Source organism: Lemur catta, chromosome 8 (genome assembly GCF_020740605.2).
Source record: "Lemur catta isolate mLemCat1 chromosome 8, mLemCat1.pri, whole genome shotgun sequence".
Taxonomy (NCBI): domain Eukaryota; kingdom Metazoa; phylum Chordata; class Mammalia; order Primates; family Lemuridae; genus Lemur; species Lemur catta.
In genome coordinates, this window is record NC_059135.1 from 20543307 (window position 1) to 20565831 (window position 22525).

Below are 22525 nucleotides of genomic sequence, written 5' to 3' on the forward strand. Positions count from 1 at the left end.
ATTTATCTGTCCTACTCTCAATAAATGACAAACTAGAAGAGGAGTTAAGATATCTATAAAAATAAGTTTTGATATTTTTAAAACAAATGCCTTTTTTAATAAATGATGGTACTATTATAATGAAAAACTGAATTATTGGGGTTAATCATCCTATTTTTATTTGTAGGTACTCTGAGCTAAAGTAAAATATGAGATTAGAAAATAGTTGATGAGATATTCAATCCCAAAAGTTATTAATTATCAAATATAAAAAAGTTCACTCATTTTTAAAATTTTATCATTATATTTGCAAGACAACAGTGATATTAAACCAATGGCTTATTTTTTTCCTGAAATTATATTTTCCTAAATAAAATTTTAAAAATATATTTTGGCATATGTTTTAGGAGCAGGCAATTCTACAATTATATATTGCCTATTCCAATAAACTGATGGTGTAAAGAACTAATTTTTTCCTTCAATGTTTTTAAAGACTCCTCTGACAATAAGATGTAGCTTTTTCTGAAATATGAAGAAAGAATATAAATATAAATAAAAAATATAGGTAAGGAGAATATAAGCAAAAACATCTTTCTTTAGTGGCAATTACAGATGTATTTTTTTAAGCAGGCAAAGTACACTTATCAAGGAAATATCAGGGTATATTCAAGAAAGGAAAAAAAGGATAATTTTAGCTGCTTTTAAGATTAGAGGAGAACCTAAAGGTGTAAACAAAAACTAGAGGATTCTGTATAAAGATTTTGATAAAGTATCACACCCACACTTGTGAAGAAGCCTAGAAAAGCAACAGCCCTTAGTCCTTCACTGACAAGCTGGATTGACAGTTGGCTTTGGTACAAGAAAAGTCCTTGACAATGGAACTGAGCATTTTCAGCAGAACCTATGTATCTCCATGCTGAAGCTGCTCCATTTATCACGCATTTGTGCAACAGGGAAAAAGTGAGCAACTGTATATAACTTCAAAGCTTTTCTGTTAACACTGGCAAAGATAGTTGTTGATAACAATTAAAGAACCAGTCATCTACAACAGCATTGAATCAAGGCTATGTATGATTGGAGGAGAATATAGCACCGTGAAAATTCTACAGCCTGAAAGAATTGTGTACAAGACAAATACAACCAGTCTTATTCTACTGGAAACATTGAAAGGAAGTGATAACAGAAAGGAGAGATAGCCATAACTCAGCCTGCTAACATTGCATGGATGACACTGAATTCATGGTCTTTCAGGGTCCCACAGGTAGGAGTTATCAGCCTGAAACAACCAAACCCATTTACATTAGACATGCCAATTAGATTGTTTTTCAAGAACTCCTTCTTTGCCACTGTCTCTGGGCAAAAGTTTTCTAAAAGTTGAAATTTTTTCTTCATTTTCCATTGGCTGGTAACATTGTACTTTGACATGTTATGAAGAGAAAGTAATTAAAAGTAATAGTATTAAGTGCTTTACAACTGCTAAAATGAAAATATATATTTCCAATTTTAAAGCCAAACAGTAATTTTCTACTGAATTTTATAGTTCATTATTTGATGCGCGTTCATAGCTCATCTCATTCTACAAAAATATATTGAGATGGCTTATGGGCAATAACATGAAAGTATATTTTAATTAAAAAAATCTTGACTGAATAATTTCTTGATAAACCTTTCTACTTTCATGTGTAATTTGGGGGCAAGGTACAGCAGAAGGAGTGACAATTTTGTAACCAGGTATCAAAATCCTTAGTGCTATCGCCTAGTGGAATTTGGCTGTATGATAATGTGGAATAAGCATGTTTGGAGCTTAAGTCCTGCCATCAAATGGTGCTGGTTTTACCTTGGACAGGTTACTTAAACCACTTTAGCCTTTGTAAAATGGAGTTAATAATAATATAATATTAGTAGTGCTCCAATTTTCTTACTGGCTTGTTCTGAGACTAAAAGGAAATAATGTAATACATGAAAGAGCATGTAAGCTATGTGGAATTTGTTACATGACTATGACTGTCCTCATAGCTTTCAACTTGATCAGTGTTTCCTTTTCCTCCCTTTGTTCATTTGCGATGGCTGTGTATTTTTCAAAGGAGTATAGTTCTCATAATTATTTTTATTAAATTATGGCATGATTATTTTCACTGTGAATTATTTGAAATATTGAATTGATGAAGAATTCTGTCTGCCCTCTGTATCCATGGCTTCCACATCCATGGATTTAACCAATCCTGGATCCAAAACACAGTATTGGGGGTGGGGAGGATGGATGATTGTCTGTATTAAACATGTACAGACTTTTTTCCTTGTCATTATTTTCTAAACAATACAGTATAACAACTATTTACATATCATTTACATTTTATTAGGGATTATAAGTAATCTAGAGATGATTTATGGGAGGATGTGAATAGGTTATGTGCAAATACTACCCCATTTTACATAAGGGACTTGAATATCTACGGATTTGGGTATGGGGGAGGGGTCTGGAACCAATCCGCTGCATATACTGAGGGACGACTGTATGTCTTTTAGAGTTTTGAAAACAATCTGTTACATCTCTAATATGCAGCAATGTTTGCATCAAATTGTGGTTCAATTGAGAATGACACTGGACAACATTTTTAGGTAGTTAATTAGATTCTTATTTACAGAGATGAAACATCAATCTTTAATCAGATTCTTGCCCGAAACAGATTTTTAACAGGATAACTTTAGCTCACAGTTTCTGGAGTCTTGATTTAAGTATCTTCCACTTTCAATGTGAATGTCCTAGAGTCTCATTAACAAAAGGAAAATTCTCTGTGATTGTCCTTTTTCTCCCTAATGAAGCTTTCTAAATCTCAGCAGTCAAAGGTTTGCTATTTTAGCAAGATTTTATTTTTAATGTTGGGGGAAAATTAAAGTTAGATTGAACAATTTTAATTTTTTTCTTGTCATATTTGGGAGAGAGCAATAAAGCTAACATGCAGTGAAAATGAGTGGAGTCTCGGAGAAGTGTGGCTGTTCTCTTGCTATAAACAAAAATGACTTCATTTGCTAATCATTGGAAGTCTTTACAGTGACTATGGTAGAAGTCTTTGCATTTCTAAGACTACAAAAATCATTAACAAGTTCTATACTTTCTTTTTTAAATTTATTTTTAAAATTATTATGGTTATATAATAGTGTGTGTTTTTATAGGGTAGATGTAATGTTTAGATACAGACATACAATGTGAATTAATCAAATCAGGATAATTGGGGTATCCATCACCTCAGGCATTTAGCATTTCTTTGTGTTAGGAACATTCTAGTTCTATTATTTTAGTTATTTTTAAGTATGCCCTAACTTATTGTTGATTATAGTCACTTTGTTGTGCTATCAAGTATTGTTCATCCTATCTAACTATATTTTTGCACTCATTAACCATCCCCACTTAATCCCCCTTCCCTGCTATCCTTCCCAGACTCTTTCACTAATTTAGAAAATTTTAAAAAATCCCTAAATTTGCAAAAATAATCCTAGTTAGTCCTCACTGCATTCAGAATGTAGTTTGTTTCTTAATGAATAGAAATGTGCCTTAGATACATACTTTTGGTAATGAGAGTTTTTAAAATGAAACCCATCAAGCCCTGTCACATGTGGAGCAGGGAAAGAATTGTCATGTGAGTAACGTACTACGTTTTTGTGAAGGAGATGGGGGACTAAACATGAAATAGACTTATAATTGAACACTCATTTAGCAACATGGGAAATACATACATCCAAATGAAAAACAAACTATCTTTTACATGATTTGCATAATTTCTACAGTGAACTCATCAAAGCTGATAAGGTATGATAATGGAGATAGTACTAGAGTTAGAGTCCGAAGACTTTCTTTGGTTTGTCAGGTCCGATATTCTCCATTTATATGACAAAGACAAAAGCATAAATCTCTCTGAATCTCAGTTTTCTCATTTATGAAATGGGAGTAAAAATATCTTAGAATTAAATAATTCAGTAAGGGAATGCATGTGCAAAACATTTCATAAAATTTTCAACGATTATTTGTATTTGTCTCAGGCATAGAACTGGTTTTGTCACTTCCCTGATCCAAGCCCTTTGGTGACTCTCACTGCTCAGTCCAGACTTTGACCCAAGCTTCTTAGCCAGGCATTCAGGGTGTGAACTGGCCCAAGCTCCCTTCTCACTTTTATCTCTCTCTCTCATTCTCTCTCATTCTCTATATCCTATGCCCTGGCCACTTGGGTTGACTTACTTTTCTCTGAACAAGTTTTGCCTTTACCTTTGCCAGTTTTCTAATTTTGTCTGTCATGCTTTCAATGCATTGAAATCCCTGCTCTTAGATTATCTTCCTTCCTTCAGACTGAGTTACTCCTTTCTTTGTGAGTTCCTAGAGCAACCATCACAAGCCACATGCCATTAGTGGTACCTGTATTATTCTTTTTGATAAACTAGGAGCACCTTGAGGATCAGATTGATATCTTCTATATCTCCACATTAAGAGATATTTATTTAACAGAATCAAATTATGGATTGTGTATGTAAATTGATTTGAAAAGATGTAATAATGGACTGAATACCTAAGTAAGCATATTGTATACATGTTTTCACTTATTAGTATAAACTAAATGTGTCTATTATATTACATTAACATAAATATACCTTTTGACTTTTCATACTATCAAAAAAGAGCACATGGTATACAAAAAGGATAAATATGTTATAGTCTTTGCTAATCTATTTCAGTTGAGAGTTTTCAGTAAATGGAAAGTTATTAAGTTATTATACATCAATGCAATAAGCAAAGCTATACTCTTTGGAGTCAAATATGCAAAGAAATATGACTTAACATGAGTGCTGTTAAGTAGGTACAACACATTTAAAACAGGTAAATCTACATGCCTTTTTAAATTTACATGTGTGACAAAAGAGCCCACAGGTGAAACAGAACCCATATCTAGCCATACTGAAAAATGACAGCACAGCTTGAGGGAAATAGAAAGGGAAAAATAACTTGATTCTAGATCAGTTAGGGATCAGCAATCTTTTTCTATAGAGGGCCAGATAGTAAATATTTTAGATTTTGTGGGTCATGTGGTATCTGAAACACTTTAAAAACAACTATAGACAAATAAGAATAAATGAGTATGGCTGTCTCCCAATCAAACTTTATTTATAAAACAGATTGTGGACTGGATTTGTTCATGGGCTGTAGTGTGTTGACCTTTGTCTTAAATTATTGTTAATATGTAACTGATATTATTATTATTGTCATCATATTCAAAAAGTCATGTTCCAACTAAATTGTTTCATGTAACACAAATTAATAAGTTGCTACAAACAATCACATTGGATGCAATTTTGGGAACTTTCAAAAGAACAAGACAATAAAAGATAAGCTGAGACAAATAGACTTTTATCATTAACTGCCCATAAAATTCAAATAAGGGAATTAGGCTACCTTGAATCATTAGCAAAATATTTCTTAAACTGTGTTTCATTGAACTCTTGTGAACTTTAAGATGTTAATAAATGTTCTGAGGAAAAAAAAAAGTCTTCTACTGTCACATAAATTTGTGAAATCCTGGATTAAATACAGGTTAGTAGTAATAGTAGTAAAAATGTCAGATAGCTCTTATGAACCACTTATTGTGTGCCAAGGAGTATCTACTATTATCTGTATTTTAGAGATGTGTACACTGAGACATAAAGAGGTAAAGTAATGTGTGCCCGGGTCTCTTTGCTGGTAAGCAGTAGAGCCTGCTTTAAAATCCAATTTTTACCACACTTTTGAGCTTTTAGCTGTTGAACTATATATACCAACTCTCAAACAAACCTTTAAATATACTTGGTCTCAGTATACTAATGTGTACTGACATTTTCAAGAGAGGTTAAAGGATGCATCATTACTCAAAACTTACTTGACCATGAAAAAAATTGGAAATCCTTACCAAGAATCTCACGGGATGCTAGTGTTCCCTAGAAAACAATCCAGAAAAGGCAACATTATGGCAATGATTCCCCAATCCAGCTGATCATCAGAATAATCTGAGAAATTTTAGAATAGTATAAAGTTAAATAATTTAAATCAGAACTAAAGAGGGAGAGTCAACGAATCTGATTTTTTACAACATTCCTTCCCTAGGTGAGACTGATCATCGGCTGGTTTAGGGATATTCCTTTGTTCTAATGCCATGGAACTAGAGATTTTTGCACACCCCATCCATTTTGCACACTTCATTCCTGCCATCTAGTGAGAGGTAGGAGTTTGCTGAGTGAAAAAATAAAAAACAAGGGTCTTCATTTCCTAAAATCATCAAAATACATGAGCAAGCACAGCTAATTTTGATCCTTTGTTACTTCTTAATATAAAGTAGTCTCAGTAAAAATAGTGTTTAATGTAATATATTTTATCTTATTTTGGACTATATTGTTTAGCTTAATTATATAATTTTTCATTTTTAGACAAAGGACTCCCTTGTTATCAGAGCCTTTGAAAACTTAGGCTAGTGTCACAAATTGTACTCAATCTGTATCAAAGACTGATTTTAGATGTGCCAATACATTATTGTTCTTGTCTACTTGTAACTCTGGGTTGTCATGGTGATATGTCCTGAAATCTCATTTCTATAGACAATTGGCTGAGATAAATCATTGCATCCAACATATTTATTGGAAAAGAAGATGCAAATGAGCTGGCATTTTCCTGTTAAACCCAAAGGTAGTAAAATATAGAAAAAAGACCACAGGAATGTGATGTATTAATAATTGCTTTTGCAAATAATGAGCTATATCATTGTGCTATTATCACTAAGTTTCTGTTAGTTTTTGTTTTATCATCCCTAAGATAAGGGAATTAGACAAAATAATTTCAAAGTGTTTTCCAGATTAAAATTCTATGGTCAGCTCTTAAAAGTAGGAAGGACCTAGACTATAAAAACCAAAACCACAATGCTTGCCATTTATAAACAGACCAATTTATGTAAACTCAGATGCTAGAAATATAATCCCAAGACAAGAATTAACAAGGTTAGTGAAATATTAAATATTAATACAATATTAAAACAAAAATGATTTCAAAATCCTAACCAAATAATGTTTAATTAAAATAAAACTTTTGAGTAGTTATGATTGTTTTAAATTTATATGTAATATTATAATTTCCAAATTCTCCGTACTATTTATTCTTCATAAGACATATGTGATGACATTCTTGTATCAATTCTATGGATAGAGAGATTAAGAGTATACTGAGGTTTGTTTATGGTGACGTGACATAACAGGGAGAAAATTAAGAGTTGTATTCAGTTTACTTTTATGTACTTAAGTCAACTTTATACAGCCATAGAATAATATTATCTGAAAACATTTTCAGGAGATGAATGACTTTTCTTGTCACTTCAGTACTTTATTCACTCTTTCCATGATGTCATTAAATCCTTGCCAAAGATGATTTTATTGTGATGTGCTATATGGCAGGCTAGAGTAGAGGCAAGGAAATCAACAACGGAGGTGTGTTAGACTGAAATTACTGATGCTAATCAGTAGTGATAATAAAAGTCCAAAGTACGGACTCTAAATAAGCCAGTCCTAATTTAATAATGTCTATTGTTTGAGAAAGAAAACCCATTGATCATTTCAAATCTCCTCTTAGTTATTTGTGTCAAGCTCTTCCTTGAAAGCCTGGCAAAGCACAACTAAACAATACACTGATAGGTTTTTCTTGGGTTGTCCTTCATAAAAAACATTGCTTGATGTACACATCAAGCTGTAGGATAATAAAACAAAAAAATATGGTTAAGGCAATTAAGAAGTGAAACAAAAGGTTTACCTACTCTTAAAGTAAGACTTTCTTAAAGTAAGAACACTTGTTCCCTCCAATTTAGCATACACACACACACACACACACACACACACACACGCACACACACACGCACGCACACACACACACACATCAATGCAAGTATGGAACAATTAGAATCTAGGTTATATATAGATTAATCTGCAAAATTTACACAAAAGGCATAGACCTGAGTTATGAACTAAGATATAGGAAATAGAAAAATATTACTCTTGTTAATACCACACCATTGACCAATTCTGTATTTGAGTGAGTAAGAACACAATTAAAACTAGGCAAATTTTAACATATCCAAAACCTTGTTTAATTGCAGTTTAAATTTGGAAGGGTGGTTACCAAGTCATCCTCTTTTCAGTTTCATCTTCTCACACTATTGGTGAGTCAGTAAGGAATGGGCAACGATGTCTGTAAACTGCTGATGGCTGGGTAGTCACTAACAGCGACAAGCTCTGCAAATCTCAGACATGGCTGCAAATCAAACACTGATCTTCTCATGTACACAGGTCACAGAAGCCCAGTCACAAATCTCTGCAGTCATACTTATCATGTAGTTAGCACCATTAACAGCAGCATCTTCCAGTATGAAGGACAGCAATAAATATTGGTGAGTGAGTATGAAAAACTACTCCTACAAATAACTAGCCAAAGGGCCAAGTGATCATCAGCTCTCTTAAAATTTAAAGCAAGAGACTAATTCTGACTAAAAACGGGCTATTTCACCCATTTGGGGATTAACTTAAAAGCCATTTATTCTTATAATTCTACTCCTTCATTTTAGAAAGTATTAAATATGAAAAGGATCATTCTCAATTATCAATGGAGTTTTTGGAAAAAATAATTTTTAAAATTTGATCTCTTTCCTAACTTTAGTGTACTTTTGTGATGTTAAAAAAATGCCAGGAGTACAATTTGATAATAAAAAAGTGTGTACTGAACATTATATATTTAAATTTAATAAAATTGACTTTTAATCTCTGAAATTGATCAGAGATTATAAAAATTAAGTAGAGGTTCCCCAGTTATTTACAATGATGGGAATGCCTCATTGACAATGTCCACTTTGAGCCCATTCATTTGGCATGCTGAGCTGAACCTCCCCTGAGCAGCAGTAATGACTCAATCACTGTTATTTTGTAGCAACTTGAAAGAAGAAGCCATTCCTTAATTCATTCAAAGGCCATTTTAATGTCAAAAGCCACAACATGCTCTGCAAAATAGGAACTGTATTTTGCAGAGCCAACAATTATGGAATTAATCTTTTCAATCTCTCAACAAAGATCCTCAGTTACCTTTGTTGCATGAAATTATGATGTTGCCCAGGACTTTCTTTGACTAGTATCTTAAAAATGCCCCTGGTGACTCCACTACTCATTTGGTGAGAACTTGCAAACCCTCCGTTGGATAAAATTCTTAAAAAACCCACCCATATTCTCAAAATCCATCTATCTCTCTGCTATTAAAATAACTATAACATTCCCACCTCTGGAAAGACCCTTTTTGCATTCCTTTGCCTTGTATAAGCATCTTACTTATTCCTGTGCTTTTCATAAAAACTGGTGTAATGCCAGGTGGGTGGGTGGGTAGGGGCCAGTGAATTGTTTTTCAAGGTGTTACCTATTAGTCCCCCCAACTGAGATTTCTCTACAGCCTCCATTTTTTTCCTGTTCTTTCATAAATCTTTCCTCAGCTCCTAGAACCTTCCATTTTTTTCTCCATAATAAAAAAAACAACCAGACATCAAACAAATCTCCCAATCTTGAATTCAAAAATCCTATATGCTCAAATATTTTTACATATTTGATGTTATAATATTAGGCATTAATGATGGGGGCACAGATTAATGAGAGAGTTGAAAAACCTGTCTCTGTGTGAATATACCCACTAAAGAGCATGCCAATTCTTAACCTAAACTGGCATCAACATTTTTTATGGGTGTGATGATTTGGCAAAATACTCCAAGTATTTAATTTTCTGTCCTCTTTGTTTCTTGCCTTAAGATTTAAATATTAAATACAAAATTCAGGGCAAAAACTAGGCAGCTTACCACAGTATGAAAACATGTTCTTTTATTTATTTTTAAAAAGCAACAATGTACATACAAAATGTGTGACATGAAAAAATATTCCCACTGAACTTTTCAAATATAAAATTCAGAGACCTGATTAACTGTCTTTGGCCTGTAGTGGGAAAAGCACAAAGGTCAGTGTGCAGGGAAGGGCAGATCTTGGGCAAATTAGGAACACTGGGAATTGACTGAAGAAAATTACTTTAAAATAAAACAGGCTATGCAAGAGCTGAAAAAAGATCTCTTTCAGCTGCATGTAGTATAACCTTCAGTGTATGACCTAAAACTAAATCAGTAAAAGTTTTAAAGTATAAAGAAATATTCAAAAAGGCTAATTCTAGCAGAGTCAGAGTTGTAAAAACACTGAGAAAAATAAATTATTTCTGCCTTTGGGAAACTCAATATAAGATAATTAAGCACAGAGCCAAAGCTGATAGAGCCTACAGTTCCAATCAACTTCTTTTGTAGGAAATGCTATTATAATTTATTATTTATATGCTTTATTTCTTAAAAAGTAGGTTCCAGTGTCATGTTGCCTGGGTACACATAAAAGAAAGATGAGAGAACCTACTATATAGTGACCTTTATCTTAATACAATATTATCAGAACACTGGAGAATTTAGAGTTTTCAAAAAGAGTAGAGAGAAATTCATTTTCAAAGCTTGCATCAGTAAATGGAATGAAAACTTCACAACCTTTATAAATGACATTATTCTTCCCATCAAGTGACATATATAGATCAAATATACATTTGAATTTGGTGATCAGAATAGATTGAAGTGTGACATATGTTTTGCATATGGGGTGAGACAACACAACTACAATACTGGGTGGTAACTGCAACACAGGGATGAAGACAGAATCCAAGACCAGCCTTGGTTAGGAAGGGGCTGGGACAGGGAGAACAAAGTAGAAGCAGAATGGGAAATAGGCACTCCATCAGGGAACAATGTGTGTCATTAGCTGCCCAAGGAGCGCTCTTTATCTGAACTTTGAGTGTTTCTTTAAAATGAAGAGATCAACACACAAACAGAAACTAAGACATTTTAAAGGGACTCTAAAACTTTTTTATCCCACATAATCTGACCCTGTATACCATTCACCAAAAATGCACTAAATCCCTGCTGTGTAGCTCACATGGTGCTGAGGGTTGGCAATAGAAGGTAAAAAGAAAACAGTGTCCCTAGCCTCAGAGTTCACTGTCCAGTGGGAGAGACAAGTGGTTTTACATTATATTATTTCACATAATATTTTATATGATTTTAAATTATTGCAGTGCCATATATTATTGTTACTGATAGAGGCAGTAGAGGTGGTGAATAGCTTAGTTTCTGCAGTCAGGCTGCCTGGGCTAGGATCTTAGTTCTTCCATTTTCCAGCTGTATGATCTTGGGCAAGTTACTTACACTCTGGTGCTTCAGTTTTCTTATCTGTAAAACAGTGCTAATAAAAGTATAATTCTCACAGTATCATTACAAAATGAAATGTGTTATAATACACATAAAACTCTCAACAGTGTCTAACTACAATTACTGTTCTTGTTATAATGGTTTGCACAGTACACTGTAGGAACATATAGAAGAGGAGTGAGATCTGGCTTGAGAGACAGTGGTAGGACAGAGAGAGCAGGGTTTCCAGTAGAGATGAAATTTAAATGGAGTCTTGAAGTAGTCCAGTAGGGGCCCCACTATACAGGGAGCAATGTTGAAAAAGTGTTCTACACTGTAGGACGGCAGTATAAACACTGCTAGGAAGAAAAGTCACCTGGAATTTGAGGTATTTGGAAAGGTCAATGAGTAGAATCTAGATTAGACTATACTAAGGAATTGAGATTTTACCCTGAAAACCATCCTGAATGTGTTTGTTCTTTGTGTGTTTGCAATATCCCCTACTCCCCATGCTTTTAATTTCTCTTCATCTCTATTCAAATCTGTACTTGAATACAAGATAATCTTGTTTAAAAATCATATTTAACATGCACCTGCTTTTTATTCCCTGTTTTTCTTCAGACTGAATCTAAATATTTTGACCCAGTATTCAAGTCCCTTCCATCTACTGTCCACCAACACATATCCAAATTTACCTCTCTCTTATTAGGATTGTATTTTAGTCAGATCCAGCTTCCAGTTATTCCCATCTCCCTCCTCTCTTTGCAGATTTTATACATATCAATCTCTGATTTCGCTCCAGCAGTTTCCTCTTTGGAATTTTAATCTCCCCAGATCAATTTCAACTACTTCTCATAGAACAGGCTCAACTTTGACCATCCTAAAGACAAAAGTCTTGCTTAACCAAGCCTCATACCATGTTGATGAACTTCTGATACCAAAATCTCTTGGGAATTATGTTGGGACTTTATAATCATACACTTAACTTTTGACTGGATTTTTCCCCTTCTCTTTCCACCTCAATCATGCCTTCCTTGTAAGCAGAGATTTTGCCTTCTAGATATCCTACTTTTCAATGTAAGTATATCTATAGTATCTTGTATACCAAACAGTCTGATAAATGCTTGTTGGATGAATATATATATGTAAAGAATATTTCATAATACAACCTCCTTAACAACATATTAAGATTATTATTTGAAAGTTCCATACATCTCTAAAAATTAATTATTTGTTCCTTGTAAGCTGAGTTGGAAGAAAATCAAGATGATAGGTTTTGGCTATTTTCAGGTTATATAGTTCATATGGATAAACACAGCATTTTAAAAAGATATTAGAATTCTTTCATTTGAAAGACTTTTAAAGTTGAGCTTCCATTATAAAATGTAGGCAAAACCATAGAGGAATTTAGAACTTAGAGTAAATTTCTGGATATTAGAGTTTGGAAGAAGGAGGAACAACCATTCATTCAATATCTATTGCATACCAGTCATCACAAGGTTAGTGACTTCACATAAATTATTTCTCATTAAATATTCCCAACATCTTCACATGGGAAGTACTTATTACAATGGTTATTTTATAGTCAATACTACTGTAGATCAAAAAGTTTAAGAACTGCATCCAAAATCTTATATCCAGATGATGAATTTGGGATTTGAATTCCAGTCTATCTGACCTTAGGACCAAAGTGCTTTGAGAGGTTGCACAGCCTTTATTGTTAGAATGGCAGCATTTAGAAATAAGTTAAGTAATTTGACAATTTTGGACATGTAATTTAAGCTATCTTGGTCTCAGTTTCTCATACTTATAAATTTGCGCTATATAATCTCTAAAGTTCATTATGACTCTAAATTCTCGAGAAAAAGTGACATCTATTACTTTAAAAATCATATTAAAAAGTCTCATGGCACAGAGTCAGGTGAAAAAGCTATATATATCAATGGGTTATATATTAGGAAGGGATTAGTAAGGGTTAATTAGATTATAGTAGGGCTATAATTAGGGGGTACAGAAATTATAAACTTTTTATTTATATATCTCTGTATTCTTTGACATGGTAACATAATTATTACCTTGCAATAAAATAAATCTAATAAATAGAGGGAAACTATAGCATTTTTAGTGGCGAGTTGACTAAATTCAAATAATCTCTTTTCTTCTTTATTAAATACTGATTACTGAATTATATAAAGCTCAGAAACTTTGATGTTTTTGTTTAGGCTAGGTTATGAATGCTATTCCTACAACTCATTTTTGTATTTTACTCCAGATATATATGCATGTTAGAAAAGAGTGATATGATTCTAGAACCATGTCTAGAATCAAATAATGTGTTAAGTACTTGTATTTACTTTCACTAACCTGAAATTATGAATAAATAATGTCAAAGTATATGTATTTTAGAGACCATAAAGCCATTAATAAATGTTTCAACAATGACAATACATTTCATGTATTACAATATATGAAAGAGAAGAGTCTGAAATAATATGTCTAATAAAGTTGAATGTAATAATTATAATTAAAATTTCCCCCATGTCCTAAAGAATCTAGTTTAAATGATTGGATATTCTTAGGTACATTAGAACTGATTTTAACCCATAATCTCTAATGAACTAAATATAATGAAATGTCAATACACAGAATACTCCAATGATGATCAGTTGAACCCTTTTTCTCATATATTGACTTCTGGCATCACTTGACTTTTGTGGAGAGAGAAGTTAGGTCAGTGCTAATAACTGAATCTTCTCTCAAACATAGAGAGCCACACTAAAAACTAGCTACATCTTCTTTTGCCTGCAAAGTTCTGAGCACCTTGTCACAAAACTTGGTTAGATAAAATGGGAAACTTTTATATCAAGCCATCAGCATGACAGACACTCCAAGGCACAAACTGCCATTACACTTAAGGAAGATATTTTTCATGTATTCATACCTTCAGGGTTCAGATCTAGCTTGTAGGACATCCTAATTAAAACTAGCCATTGGAGATAAAAAAATGAACTCCAAGTCACTTGAAAACATGATGCAAGATAAAAGAAAAACTAAGAAATACCACGTAGGCTAAAAAATTATAGTCTTTTTTTTACTAGCCTTTACAATGGACAAGAACAAAAATTCATTTCTCTGTGGAGTCCTATGAACAAAAATTTAATGAGCAGAAAACAGAATGAGGACACTGCTCTACAACAAGTAGGCTCAATGGATTTTTAAAATATGAAGACCACAACCAAGAGATATGTCTCTGTAGCACTTACATTTTTATACACTGAACAAATAGTGGTTAAATGGCTCCAAACACAGACAAATAAGCCAGAAACACACACACACACACACACACACACACACACACACACACACACACACAAAACCTAACAAAATTTAAAAATTAATTTAAGGGACACATACCTTACAAACAAAATTGTTTTCCTAAGAAAACAAATTTTGTAGTAACACAGAAGAAATGTCTAAGGGCAAAAACTAAAAGATGTTAATCATGCCTCAAATACTTCTTAAGAAAAAGGTTATTGTGATACTCTACAGATACAGATCAACAAACCAATTGGTGATTTGTTGACCACAGTGTGACCCATCTAACTAGAATCATATTGTTATAAATTAAAAGGAAATTTAAATATACATTTTTCCAACTCTGATTTTAATGTAGCAATCTACTAAGCATGTAGTGTGAAAAGTTAGTATCAATAAATATGGAGGGTAACTCATACCTTAAATTCCTCCAAGATTTTGTAATTTTTCCCATGATATTCACAAAAGTTTTTCACTTCTTTGCACTCAGGACAGCATCCATTGTGTTCCACTTTAGTACACTTTGGGTGAATTTTAGGGCATTCCGGCTGGTCGCAAACAGGTCCATCTAGAGCACAGACACATGGACAGTTGGAATGCCCTGGGAAAAATCGTTCTCCCAACTTGTATACAAAGCCGCTGTCATCCACACACCCTTTCCCTCGATAGTCATCAAAAATCAGATTGTCATTACTGGAGATCTGGTCACCTTCATCAGCAGGATAGTCTTCATGACTGATGGCAGCAGAGGTGACCAATCCAGGGATGACCAACAGAAGTATGCAAGCTTCATGAATATGAAGAGCCATGCCCCTCCTCAAAGACTTCTGGATGTGCTCCTAATATTAAATATACTCAGCTCCTTCCATGGGAATACAAGAGGGGTAGGCTGAAAATAAATATTTAAAAAGAATAATTTGACATATATAAAGATAATATAGATCCATTTAAGCCCATGCTCATAAACTGTTTGGGATTGATTAAGAAGATTAAGAAGTAAGTTCATGAAACTATATTTTATTGTGAAGTTTGGAGAGCTGATACTCGGGAATATATGCATTCCGATCTGTCCTTTATGGAGTTATTTTATATAGGAACCTTCAGCTTGAATTTACCTTTTGAATTTCAAAGGTCTATCTTTGTCTAAATCGTAAAGAGTGGTTTTCTTGAGCCCCTAAAGGTGATTACAAGTAGTTACTTACAAATAACTCAAGAATATTTGAACTCACATTCTCTATTATTCTTTAAACTAGACTCGTCAGTGATAGAACATATGTTATAATCAAAACTCAAAGGACTAGTGGAAAAATTATAACTCTAAAAGAAAGAGAATAAACCAATAGTTGAACATAAATTATGATTGGGATGGAGACAGCATAAAGGTTTTCCTACTTATTTATGCTCAGAATTGGAGAACAACAATGATCTCTCAAAGAATTACTTGTATCAGTGAACATGGATCTGGATTTTAGAACATAGCTAATAATAAAAACAGCACAACAGTTCCATAGTGATTAAGAGAAAGAAAATTTAAAATAATAGGCAATATAGGAGAACTCCGTGTATTGAAAAGAATTTGTTTAACAAACAAATTTACTTATGTTATTGTCTACTTCTTTATTTTACTCAGGAAGTAAGCTCCTAGTGGGCAAGAAAGATCTATGTGTGAATTTTTTTACAGCAACTTGAACTTAGTATTCATGTAATGTTATATGAATTAAATATTTCAATATAATATAAATACCATTCACAAGGTCTTGAAAATCTAACTCTTGAAATGCCAAAAATATTTGCATTTAGGCAATTTGCACAAAGGTGCCTGTGTAAAACTGTTTATGTGAGTTTCTTGGAATAGCAATGGGGTATTACCATTCATAGAAAATATGCCTTATTAATTTGGTGACATTGACTCTTGTAAACTTCACTTAGTGCTTGGTATGAAGTGTTGGTAGTGGGCTCTTGTTTAAATATTTAAAGTAACTAATTTACACAAAGGCTCTGGGGAAACTGTGACTTTAGGGACTAATAGATGAGGGAAAGTGTTGTCAAATAGTTCATTTGTTTATTTAAATGCTATTGGCTTTATGCCAATATCACTAAGATTACATATAGGACATTTTCAGATTCATTTATGAATGTCATTCATTGCTTTATTTTCAGCTTATATTAAGAGCAATGATAAATCATCTCCTTTTAGTACAATATAAACAGATGATAATTTTAAATAAGATAAAGATGACATTAGGAAACTTCATAAACCATTATGTTATATTTGCATTCTAAGGAAAATATGCAAATTCTAGTAATAGTAAAATGGAAGGTAGTATGCCCTCTTTACAGAGAAAACTGATATTAGAATTCCTCTGATATTCTCTGATATTAGAATTCCTTTTGGGTTGGTAATGATAAAGGAGATGGATTTCTTTTAAAATATGTCAAAAATAATGAGTCATGACAGAACAAGAAAATGCAAATCTATAATTCTACTTGGGAAGCTGGAAGCTCCCTTTGACAAAGCATTTTTTTTTTCTCTCAAATTACTACAGAGCCCACAAACATAACAGAAGCTTCTCAAAAAACATAAATATAATTTGCTAATTAAAGCATGTATTTATATATCTCTTTTATATTTAGAAAGTTTATTTGGAAGGAAAGGGAGCTACTGTGCTACCTTACAATATTCCAGCAATATCTGTAAAAACATGCAAGATAAGCCATATAAAATACACATATGACTCTGCTTCAGAAAGACATCGACAGAAAATTATCTCTTTGTAGCTACAGGTAGGCATTAATGTGTCAGGTTATGGTAAATGTAAACTTTAAGGTAAAAATAGGAATGTAATATCTACTTTATATAAACATTAAACATGATTTTATTATATGAAACACATTTTAAAATCTGCATGGAGAAAACAAGATTTTCTCTGTAATACAACAAAGTTCTTAGGCTATTTTTTAACAAACAGCTTTCTTCATAATTGAGCTGCTCTAGTGCAATTTAAGACACTATTTATTTAAGAGAAGAAACATTAGACAAATCAAATAAAATGTTTATCTGAAGATTTTAAATAAGAAAGCAAACAATGCTAAACTGAGAACCACTTCCCTGCTAAACTTTCCCCCCTCCTCTTATTGCTACATATGATTTAAAATGACTGCATCTATTTTTTTTGAGCAAACAAACATAACTCATGTCATAAGATACACTTACCTAATCACTCTGGAGGTTAATGGTGGTGGTAGGGGTCACAGCCCAATATGAACTAAAAGGTCAATTATGTTTTAGGAAAGCAGCTCCTCTTTAATTACTCAAAGAATACATTTTCAGGCATGAATTAAAGGCAATCCATTCTCTCTACCTCCCATTTCAAAACACAGTCAAGAAGCAGTCTCCCGCCCTTCCAGAAAGAAACACAGCAGACACACATAAGAAATTTGCTTTGGACCTGTCTTCAGAATTCAAAACAAGAAGCAATGCTGGTCCTGTAGAAATCCAGACCCCAGGAGCAGAATCATGTTGAACTTATTTTTAGCATTTTCTTAGATCCTTCTGTGAAATTTCCCGGCTGATTACACCTCCTCCACACATGAGTTCACTTACACAGTGTTTGCTATGGCAGTAGAGGTGATTTGGCTAGGCTCTGAGTATCACAAACAGCAACAGCATGCTGTAGCTTAGAGCCCGCTCCGTTGGCAATACCATCACCATCGTCCACAGTATGTTGCTTGAATCCCCTCTCACACACCGGAAAATACTAACTGTGGACGTGAAGGAAAGGAACAACTTTAGCTGGGTTTCTGCATCACTGAGAGCAGTTCGCAGACTGCTGGTGTGGAGCTCATTCTGCCGGCAGCCGGGAATTCCTCAGCACCACGGACAGCGCCAACAACTGGCTTCAGAGCCCAGCTTCGTCGAAATCCCGGAGCTGCTGCTTTAGACCAGGCTAGAGTGTTCTCTAAGCAGTCGCACTTTATACAGCGGATGCGTGCATTAGGAGGGGGAAAGACATTCCACATGCGAGATACTTATTTGCATTGAAATTACAATCAAAAATGTTAAAAGAATGTAATTATACCTAATGCATCCTTGGATGGGCTGCAGAGATGAAAGTTCCGGAAGAGACTTGCATATAGATTTAAGCCATCTGCAGACCCCGACCATTATTAATAGATAAAGCACAATCATTGTCAAAGAGTCTGTGAAAATGTATGCTCATCGATTCTATTTGACCCTTTGGTTGCAGAAAGACTTTCCCTGTGCCGCATGATTAAACTTCAGGTCTTCATGCAGCTTGGATTCGATTAAAAAAAAAAAAAAGTAGCCGGGTTTTCCTGCAGTTTGTTCTCTAACATTAAAAATCAATCTCCTGTAATTCATCTAGTCTGTCATTAGGCGTCATTGTAAAGCTGTTTCTTCTAAACCTCTAGCAAAGATGCTATGTCTCTAAATCCTTATCAAACTGAGAGAGAAAAAAAGACCCATACACAAATGAATGAGCAGAAAGTTATTATTTTTTTATTAGTAACAGTATGAGCGCTAAAATATGTGTCCAAAGCCTGTTTCAAAGCAAATTGTAAATGTTACCTGATGGCATATTTAACCAGTTATTTACTGGTCTGGGATACAGAAGGCATTTTCAAGCCTTAAAGGGAATGCCCTCCGCAGTGGGATATGCTCACAATCAAGACCACTCTCGAACTGTGCCGTCAGAGCCTCCAGAAAACACTCTCTCCGCGTTGCGAGAAAACACAACCGTGTGTGCCTCAGTATCATGGCCCATCAGTTTGTGAATCTGCCCAGATTTAAGATCTAGCAAATGGATAACTCCAGTGCCACTCGCCTGAGCTAAAACTCGACCTAAGGGAGATAGAGAGATGGAGGGAGGGAGAGGGGGTTGGGGGAGAGGACGGTGGAAAGAGAGAGGGAGAGAGAGAGAGATCAAAGTCTTATTTCAAGCATTCACAGTTTATAGGCAATGGAACATTCTGTTTTGCTTCAGCTGTGATTCAACAGACTATCATTTTATGTTAGATGCCAGTCATTAAATATAAACTAGCTCCTCTTGGTAAAGGGAATAATTTGGGTCAAAATTAAGACACATCATAGAATAGATTATAAAAAGGGGAAATAAAGCCTAATGCTCTATTATATATGCAGAGGTTGTCAAATGCTCTACTATTCTCCTTATATTTGTGATTAATAAATCATTTTGAGAAGATGAGATTGAAAGCAACTAAGTGATGCAACTTTTTTCCAAATGAATTATATGTGAAAAAGTTTTAAAAGGCATAGTTTTCAATCTATACATATCTATACCTATAGAGAAATATATCTCATGGATAACTTATGTTTTAAAACTTGTATTATACTTTAAACTTGTTTATTATAATTATGCTAAATCATTCCTTAAAACTATAATAATATACATTTGCCTAAAAATTGTGATACTCATGCACTTAATAAATTTTCTTTGGAGTTGAAGTGAAAATAAATACCTCCATTTCAAAAGGACTTGGGCTTTTTTACTCTAACCTAAAATTCAAAATTCTGTTAAACTAAATTTTTGTTACATAAGATAGCTAAATACAGAACAGAGTATTCTCATGATTTTTATACCATATATCTTTTAGTGAATCATTTCCTCAAAGTGAAAGCAAATCAGGAATCCAAATTTAATTAATACTTCATTAAAGAAGCCCAGTAACAAACTATCAGGGGACTTGAAAGCAAGTAAAAGCAATGGAATATGTTTACATAATGTCAGTATTTAGGGTAAATATGTATGACATTGGTACTATGCATGGGATTATCTAATCACATTTAGAAGGCATATTACTATTCCAATAATAATATTTAAAATTTATTAAACTTTTTCAAGTGCCAGATACCATATTTAGTCCTTGATGTGGATAATTCCATATAATCCTTACAATGATCTAATGATAAAGAAAATAGTATTAACTCCGTTAAGATGAAGAAATAGAGGGTTGGAAAGGGTAACTTGCTTACAATGACACCCTAGGTATAGACGGAGCTAGCATTTAATCATAAACATTTTGAATCTAGAGCCTGGGCTTTTAGCCATTATGTTTTCTTCATCCAGCATAGCATTGTTATCAATGATGCCTTCTTGACAGATTTTTAGGTAGGTGATATATTGTGAAATAGAATTGGTCCATTTCATAATAAGAATTCTAGAATGATATCATCATAAATGCCACAATGAAATATTTAATCACAAATTTTACCCCAAATTATCATGAATATCTCTAAAACAGAGAAAAGTTATAAAACTAAAGCTAACCATGATAAATATGGCCTATTTGCAAACCTTTATAACTACTGAGCTTCTTCATCTAGAACAAAGCCTGACACAGCAAAGATCCTTAGGATGGATTAGAGTGTCCAAAGCAGCAGATGTGAATATTTATTATAAACTCTCTTCTACTAAGTCTTTGCTGACAGAGGCATTACATATGGATTTCACTTCCAGCCTCACTCTATAGGCAATTGCTGTTTGTGAATTTCCTAGGAATCAAAGAAATAACTTTTTTCTTATAGTCTTTTTACAACAGCTGGGAAGGGGGTAAATATCATTTTCTATGTTTGAAACCAAATGAAATCAAACAGAATCAAAACCCATAAAGAAAAATGAAAGATTTAGCTTAAATCATTATTCAAATTTGTAAAACTCATAATTGAAAATATTTATGAAGGCTCTTGGTAATTTCTGGAAGTTTGTTCTCTAAAATAATGAAAATGGTAATATTGAAACCTAATGATAGGATTATATGATTCAGCAGCACCATGCCTCAGGTGTTTCAAAAATTTGTCGTTGCTAGAACAGATGTGAGTCAGCAAGTTTATGGTGAGATTTTTCAGGTTTACCCGAACTCATTTTCAGAAAATTGCAAGACTGAATATATATCATAACTAATTCCTAAAATGAGTATAAATTTATAATAATGTTCAACTTTATTTAAAGTATATTAGATTATTACATGGCATATAATGTGTGACTTAAAAATTAGTTTTGCTGAGAACAGGGATGCTGAACTCTTTCTAGGTTAGAAGATTTTAAAAATTGCTGACCAGGATGTGCCAATTGCTACATTAATACATTAGTATCTAGTTAGTTTACAAGATAGGTAGCACTCTCAAAACCAAAAACATCACAGTCTGATTACTGGCAGCATCACTAGAAAGTGGAGTATTTGCAGAGAAAATGAAGAATTTATGGAGAAGTGCATAAGTATCTTTCTACACATTCTGGGGATTGGCAATGAAAACAAGCCACAATTTAAATCACTTGGCATTTGAATGTTAGGTTCTTAATGATAATGTTAGGAAGAATTGAAGATTCATCTCTATTTGAACTTGGTCAATGGAATGAAAATATGGTAGGAGTAAAATTTTACATACTGAGAATTTATGTGAAACTTGCACTAATGATGCTCATGTTTGTCTTTAAAAAACGTGAAATAAAAAGTAAATTATAAATTATGTTTATTTTTACCTTAATTATTTTATTAAAATGTTAAAAACAAAATATAACCAAAATAATTTTCTTGTAAAGTTAAATTTTTGAATAGATTACTTAAAATTTTATTTAGTGTAGTATGTTAACAAGAATAATCATACCAATTTATGAATGCACACATTCCATAAAAATCACTAGATTGAAATATATGATTAAAAACATACAGGAGTAAAGTTTATCAACATTGATTAAAAATAGTCAAAATTGATTTATAAAGGTATTTTTTTATATAATACAAATAAATATTTAAACATCTTTCATGTAAAAAATGATTTGCTTCTCTCTATTTCTCTTTCTTTTTTTGTTAACATTCAGGTTATTAGATGCCCAAACTTTTCACAGAATGAGAAGAAAATAAACAGTCTGGAGAGATGATTGATTTAATTTTGTAAT

General features: G+C 33.1%; 2 protein-coding genes across 3 annotated transcripts in view; both read right to left on the minus strand.

The window, feature by feature from the left end:
- VWC2L (von Willebrand factor C domain containing 2 like) overlaps positions 1-18537 on the minus strand; it is a 164340-nt gene extending 145803 nt beyond the window's left edge. For both annotated transcript variants that reach the window (XM_045558911.1, XM_045558910.1), the window contains exons 1-2: positions 17803-18537; positions 15008-15477 (exon numbers count right to left, since the gene is read on the minus strand). In XM_045558911.1, the coding sequence (XP_045414867.1) occupies positions 15008-15397 (390 nt within the window). In that variant the 5' untranslated portion in view covers positions 15398-15477; positions 17803-18537. The remainder of the gene's footprint in view (positions 1-15007; positions 15478-17802) is intronic.
- A 548-nt stretch (positions 18538-19085) lies between these two features.
- The window catches only part of LOC123643397 (sperm-associated antigen 16 protein-like), a 312541-nt gene continuing 309101 nt past the window's right edge, over positions 19086-22525 (minus strand). Inside the window, exon 4 of the mRNA XM_045558912.1 lies at positions 19086-19449. Within this exon, the coding sequence (XP_045414868.1) occupies positions 19274-19449 (176 nt within the window). The 3' untranslated portion in view covers positions 19086-19273. The remainder of the gene's footprint in view (positions 19450-22525) is intronic.